The following is a 7,620-nucleotide window of genomic DNA, read 5'->3' on the forward strand; positions in this document are numbered from 1 at the left end:
AAACACGTGCTCTGTATACTAAGAGCAAGCTGTTTCTCAGCTACTATTCCTGTGTAAGCCAAAAACGACCGTTACAAAATCCGAATAATCTTCCGAAGTGTCTCCTATATTCCAAAAAGTCAACTAAAAAACTTATTTAGGTAAGAAATGAAAGCTATAGGCCGTAAAGAGCGCGCGCTCGTTTACCTGCTTTCGACGCTCATCACTTCTTTGACTTTTTAAAGACTTTCTATTGGGCTTAAAACATTGTAAATATATTCTTTAGGATTCAAATGAACTTTTAAAGCAAAAAAAAAAAATGAAAAATTTGAAAGTTCTGGACGACCCTCCCCCCTTAAAATGTCTTTAGATGTCATTATGTTTGCTGTTATTCTTAAAATTTTCTTAACATTTCTTAATATCTTCAAAAATTCACTTTATAAAAAATTAAAAAACTTTTTAATTATCAAAAAATTATAAAAATTACGAATTCTTTCGAAATATTAAAAAAAAAACTAACATTTATATAAATCACATTTTAATATTTTTTATATTTATTTATTTATACATTTATAAAGTAAAAACTAACAATTCTCTCATCTTTTTATTATAGATATATTTTATTGTAAATATTTCATTGCTTTATTATTGTAAAAGATATGGTATATAATTACATACACAAGTAGAAAAGGAAAACTTTATATAAAATTTAAACCTTATACATAAACTTTAGATTCAATATTTATTGCAAATGATATTTAAATTTCTCTCAACTTTTCTTATTATAAAAATTTGAACGGACTACATATTTTTTTAAATTATACACATTAATTTAAATAACGTTTTTAATTAAATTAGATGTTATATAAATTAATCTCTCTCAAGGATAAAAAATTATATAATAAATATTCACACCAATTAAATCACACAATAATTCACAAATTACAAGAATATAAAAAATGCATATATACATAACAAATAATATATTATAAATAATCTAAAAATATTATTATACTGAAAAAACTAACCTATAAACATAATATAATTCACTTAAAAATCCATTAAATTTTACACATTAATTCACGTTTGAACTATTACACATAGTAATTTTATAAGTAAAATAATATGTAAATATTATTAATAACACAGAAAATAATTATTTACTTTTGATATGCAACAAATATTTTATATTATAATAATATTTACTTAAGTTACTATAAATAACAGTTATTGTATTTATTAAATATTATCTATTATATATCAGTCATCTCATATTATTAAAGGATTCAATCTGCAATAATATGCAGTATAACATTCATTGTTATCGTATTGTTTGAGACATGTGCAGTGGTGTTAACATTAACTCAAAAGCAGTATCCTTCAAATTTGCACCTCGTAAATTTGCATCTTGTAGATCAGAGCCAGATAAATCACAACACTAAAAAATAATAAGCACATAAATATATATATATATATATATATATATATATATATATATATATACAGGGTCATTTTAATCAATACACTCGAATATCTCGAAAACAGCACTTTTCAGAAAGAAATGTTTCAAACAAAAATTGTAGGGTGTGAAGGGGGACATAAGATGGTAGCATTGGTTTGACCTTGGAAAGTCATTTGAAGGTCACATAAAAGTCACCTTCAATTTCTTAAATTGAACCCACTATTTTTCATTACATATTCTTGTAGCTTATCTCGAAGAGCTTTCCAAAACACTACAGACAAATGTTTTTTTATTAAGTACTTTTTGAGTTATAAGGCTTCAAAGTTTGCAGTACTTCGATATAAAATGCAAAATATCTCGTAAAATATTTAGTTTTCGATAGTCTTACCCTAATACTTTTATGCACAGGATAATGAGACAAAACTATTGGTGCAAAGAAAACGTATGATTGTTTATAATTAAAAATGTGTAATTTGCAATGCACTTTTTGTTATAAACAATCATGCGTTTTCTTTGTACCAATAGTTTTGTCTCATTATCCTGTGCATAAAAGTATTAGGGTAAGACTACCGAAAACTAAATATTTTACGAGATATTTTGCATTTTATATCGAAGTACTGCAAACTTTGAAGCCTTATAACTCAAAAAGTACTTAATGAAAAAACATTTGTCTGTAGTGTTTTGGAAAGCTCTCGAGATAAGCTACAAGAATATGTAATGAAAAATAGTGGGTTCAATTTAAGAAATTGAAGGTGACTTTTATGTGACCTTCAAATGACTTTCCAAGGTCAAACCAATGCTACCATCTTATGTCCCCCTTCACACCCTACAATTTTTGTTTGAAACATTTCTTTCTGAAGAGTGCTGTTTTCGAGATATTCGAGTGTATTGATTAAAATGACTCACCCTGTATATATATATATATATATATATATATATATATATATATATATATGCATGTATATGCAGATTATAGTACTAAAAGACAAAAAAATGCTAATAGAAATCATTCAGCAAACATCAAGTAATAGTTATATAACTGTCAGTTATAATTTCCAACTCAACAATATAGCTGTTATATGTTACATAACTGTTATGTGTTATACAGGGTGTTCTAGACCACCCGTACACCCCTTTTCTTTCAAAAACTAAGCATTTTAGAGAAAAACGTTTTCGACAAAAATTGTATGGTTTTGAGGGGAACAGAGATGGTGTTATTGATTTGACCTTGGATGGCATCGTTAGGGTCAGGTCAAGGACACCTTTAATTTCTTAAATGGAACCACCTATTTTTTATTGCATATTCTTATAGCTTATGTCGAGAGCTTTCCAAAACACTATAATAAAGTATATTTTCATTGAGTACTTTTCGATTTATGAGGCTTAAAATAATATCTTAATTTTACATAAACTATAAAATATCTAGTAAAATATTTATTTTTCGATTATCTTACCTTAATACTTTTATGTACAAAATAATGAGAGGAATCAATTGGTGTAAAAAAAACACATAATTGTTTCGAAGAAAAAATATGTAATTTGCAATTAACAATTACATATTTTTTCTTAAAAACAACTGTGTGTTTTCTTTACATCAATTGATTCCTCTCATTATTTTGTACATAAAAGTATTAAGGTAAAATAATAAAAAAATGAATATTTTATTAGATATTTTATGGTTTATGTAAAATTGAAAAATTATTTCAAGCCTCATAACTCGAAAAGTACTCAATGGAAAAATACTTTATTATAGTGTTTTGGAAAGCTCTCGACATAAGCTATAAGAATATGCAATAAAAAATAGGTGGTTCCATTTAAGAAATTAAAGGTGTCGTTGACCTGATCTTAACGATGCTATCCAAGGTTAAACCAATGACACCATCTTATGTTCCCCTCAAAACCATACAATTTTTGTCGAAAACGTTTTTCTCTAAAATGTTTAGTTTTTGAAAGAAAAGGAGTATACGGATGGTCGAGGACACCCTGTATAACAGTTATATTATTGAACAGAAATTATATATATAACAGTTATATAACTATTACTTAACATTTGCTCGGAAAGATTGTATAATATTATTTTACCTCTAAATCAGCACCAGCTAAAACAGCAGACCTCAAAACGCAATTTTTAAGAATGGCATTTTTTAATGTAGCTACTCGGAGATTGACAGCTGCCATGTTACTGCCTTCAAGATTAGCACCTTTCAAATTTACACCTTCCATATTTGCTGGTAAACCACCAGGATCTTCAAAATTGCATGAATGTAGATTGGCTGCAGCTAAGTTTGCACATGACATTTTGACGCATACAAGTTGTGCACCTTGCAAATTAGCATAAGATAAGTCAGCACGTTCAAAACAACATCCTGACAAATTAGCACCTGCCAGACTACAATGATGCATGATAGCATACTGTAATACATAAATATAGATATAATTTCCTGTATCATTTCTATTAATGAATTAACTTTTACAATGCATAATATACCTTGAAATTAATATTCCTAAGATCTAGTTTTGAAAGATCAGCTCTTACAAAATCAACTCCCTGGAATCTAAGTTCTGCAGTAGTTGGTGTTGACATAATGGCTTTAAGTACATCTTTGCGAGTTAGAGATATAAGACCCTCTTTCTGCAGTTCTTCTTTTTCTGTCATTGCAGTAAGGATTCGAATAGCACCTTCGATACCATAAAAAGAAGCTTCTGCCAATACTCCTAAATCAAAATATTTGTTGTATTTTAATCGGTAAATATTTATTATATTAATTTAAATTTGAAAATATATACCAGCTATATTAATATTCGAATCAAGTATTACTTGACCATGCCTCAAGTAATTTAATAATGGTTCAAAATATGTAGGACTTCTGTCAATTAAATATGCTCCATGATGATCTTGTCTACTTGGTTGTATTGCATGTTCAGCATTTGTTTCTGTAAACATTCTACATAGAACACATTACGTTATTATTATTTTAATATAGTTATCAAACACATATAATATAATACATTATATAATATAATTATCAAATTATTGTTAACAAACATTATTTTTTTATTCTTCATTTATCGTCCAATTTGACAATCCAATATAATTGTTTAATAAAGGATAAAATTATAAAATGTGAAAAAGAAGTTATTTTTATTCTTTTTAATGATGTAATAATATATTTCTTATGAATATCGATTTTTAAAAAATGCTTTACATACAATTTTAGTAAAAAATTAAGCATATACAAACTATGAATTTTGTAATATGCTATTGTCAGACTATATAGCAAAGATTAATTTCATAAAAATTATTTAAATAAAAAAAACTTTCATTTTTAGAAACTATATGAATTTAATTAATTATTTTGTACATCTGGATCTTTTTTCTTTAATACTTTTAATGATAGTTATATTCATATATACGTTCATTTTAAAAGTAAATTTTTTTTTGATTGCAGATTATTATAATAGAAATAATTCTCTTAGCACAACAATATATGTATAATATCCTTAGTTTAACAATATATAGCTTATTATAAAATAATTAATATAAATTCATGTACATCTCATGTATTTCTTTATTTTATAAAATATATATTTAAAATACATTCAAGTATTAATTTGTTGCAATTGAGAGTAGACAAAAAACAAAATAAAAATAAAAACAAATGAAAAAATAAAAACAAATAATTTTTAATCACATCAAAATTTCAATCAACTAATCAAATAATCAAGCTGAGTATGTGATTTATTTGCTCAAAGATAGAAATATTCATTGAATGCTCATTGTTATAAAAATTTTTAAATACATAAAATACTATATATTACTGTAATTTAACAAAATTTTATATACAATTATATGTGCGTGTATGTATATATATATATATATATATATATATATATATATGTATGTATGTATGTATGTATCTATATACAGTACCGGTTAAAAATATATCACCTTTATGTTTTTTGAGAATAACTTAATTCAAAGTGTATATATTTCATCAATTTTTCTTGAGTTGCTGTTTCCTTATTGAGTGAAAAGTTTATTGTTCAGTAACTTACATACTTAGTATTAAACATATTTGACTAGATAGAAATATATGCCTTTTGAATTAATATCTTCAAAAGCATAAAGGTAATATATTTTGACCGGTATTATATTATAGTATATTCGAAATATGTGTAATACATCAATAAAAGATTTTTATTAAAAATCATCAAAAAATATGTTTTAATAACAATATTCTTTTAAACGCTTACACTATATTTTTTCTTAAGTAATTTTTGTACTTCAATATATATATATATATATATATATATATATATATATATATATATTGTAAATATTTTCTAAATTTGATTTTAATTAAACTTTGTTTTCAATTAATTTTAACTACGATGGTCTATATAATGTATGACTATATAATGCCATTCAAAATGATTAAAAAAAGTAAAAAAAAATAATTATAAAAATGTGTGTATATGTACAAGCATACAAAAAGTGAAATTTAATATTGCAATAGTGCAAAGAAGTTGACAGGCACATAAAAGGAAACTAGTTAATTTTTTAAATATTTAGAACAAAAAACAATGTAATAAGTTATGATAGTAATAATTAAGTAATAACTAGCAAATAAAGTACCTTGCTAACATACTCATAGGCTCTTTTTTTGTCAAAGTGTTTCTAGTTGTCGTAAAATATTGTCCTCCTACATTCAGTGTAATCCATTCTGAATTTCTATTTAACTGATTATGACTACATATCTTGTTTATTGATATAAAATTTTCTCCACTTGAAATATATAGAATATCATCATCTCTGCAAAAAAGAATCACAGTTATTTAATAATTTTGTCTGTGTACATATGAAAACAATAATTGTAAGAATCAAAAATTGTAAGAAATATACATATCTGCTACAGAAAAAAATAGCACACATTTGAAATAAAAATATATACACAATCTTAATAATAAAAAAATAATGAAATAAATATGCATCTTACCTAATTAGTTTGATATCATCAATTTCTCCACCTTGTGATGTAAAAATTCTTTTTGCTGTTATTTCGAATTTTGCACCGGCTGCTGCTAATAATTCATCTAATGAATGAGTCACCATAAGTACCTATTATAAATAAATTATACATATGAAAAACACATTATTTCTAGCAAACTATCATTTTTAAGAATGTTTAAAATAAGTTTATTTGTTGAGAGAGAGGGAGAAACAGAGAAAAAGAAAAATAATACTTTTTTAATTTAAAACAATAACAAATATTAAATTAAATTTTCAATTTATAAATATTAAACAGAAAGAAAGAGAGAGAGAACGAAAAAAAAACAAAATATAAATTTACTATAAACAAAATATGACATCATCTAACCTAACCTTGCCATTAACATCGGTTCCATTAACGAAAATGATTACTCTTTTCATAATTGTATCGTAATAGATTATATTACATTAATAGAATCTGTATAAATATCTCGAGAACAACATCAAAAAAATAAAATTGTCAAAAGATAAATCCGAATCTCCTCTTTTAATAGGTCTGTTATTCTTGTACTAGACTGCATTAGAACTGAACTTGCACTGAAGTGCAAGCGAGAAATTCTCGCCGAGAATTGAGGCAAGAATAAAAAACGCTTGAAGTGCAAGAGTAACATGGCATCACATATTAAATAAAATAAAATAAATAAAATAAATAAATAAAATAATATTAATATTTATTATATTATTTATTATTTATAAATTATATATTATTATTTATTATATTATAAATTGTGAAAATGTTTATATTATAAATTTGACAAAATTTTAATTTTTATAATTTTTTATAATCTTTTTATAAATTTTTAACCTATTATATTTTTCTATTCATAACATAGTAAGTATAGACCGAGCATCCATTGTATAAAGGTGCGGCCTCATTGACGCTAAAAAGTAGCGTCAACCATTGGTTGAACAAAGAGGTAAGTATAGTTGCTTCATTGTTCAACCAATGGTTGACGCTACTTTTTAGCGTCAATGAGGCCGCACCTTAAGCGTTAAGCATACGAAAAGAAAGACAAAAGATGTAGTTTCTTTCTCTTTTCAATGCCGGAGAAGTGGGGAGCACTTCTCCTTATCTCCTCGCCCCTCCATGACGAACCGGCGCGAGAAGATGTGGAGAAGTGCTCCCCAC

General features: G+C 25.2%; 1 protein-coding gene across 2 annotated transcripts; it reads right to left on the minus strand.

Moving 5' to 3' along the window:
- Nucleotides 1-1,224: 1,224 nt before the first annotated feature.
- Nucleotides 1,225-7,056, minus strand: LOC105251423 (BTB/POZ domain-containing protein KCTD9). 2 transcript variants are annotated; one of them, XM_025406182.1, is made up of 7 exons: nt 6,825-7,056; nt 6,439-6,560; nt 6,078-6,254; nt 4,229-4,386; nt 3,930-4,156; nt 3,524-3,853; nt 1,225-1,417 (listed from the first exon to the last, which is right to left on the minus strand). In XM_025406182.1, the coding sequence occupies exons 1-7, from the start codon at nt 6,870-6,872 to the stop codon at nt 1,301-1,303; spliced, it is 1,179 nt and encodes a 392-aa protein (XP_025261967.1). In that variant the 5' UTR covers nt 6,873-7,056; the 3' UTR covers nt 1,225-1,300. The 2 variants fall into 2 exon arrangements, with proteins under 2 accessions (XP_025261967.1, XP_025261968.1); XM_025406183.1 differs by having other exon boundaries at nt 6,820-7,056.
- Between the last annotated feature and the right edge of the window lie 564 nt (nt 7,057-7,620).

The sequence above is a fragment of the Camponotus floridanus genome, unplaced genomic scaffold (genome assembly GCF_003227725.1).
Source record: "Camponotus floridanus strain SB8 unplaced genomic scaffold, Cflo_v7.5 scaffold134, whole genome shotgun sequence".
NCBI classification, from domain to species: Eukaryota; Metazoa; Arthropoda; class Insecta; order Hymenoptera; family Formicidae; genus Camponotus; species Camponotus floridanus.

Bases quoted from the DNA above. Each gene is read 5' to 3' on its own strand.
- LOC105251423 (XM_025406182.1), bottom strand. From the start codon at position 6,872: ATGAAAAGAGTAATCATTTTCGTTAATGGAACCGATGTTAATGGCAAG. The intron at 6,255-6,438 runs GTAAGATGCATA...TCTTTTTTGCAG, and splicing joins GATGATATCAAACTAATTAG to AGATGATGATATTCTATATA. The intron at 4,387-6,077 runs GTACTTTATTTG...TGTTCTATGTAG, and splicing joins CCTATGAGTATGTTAGCAAG to AATGTTTACAGAAACAAATG.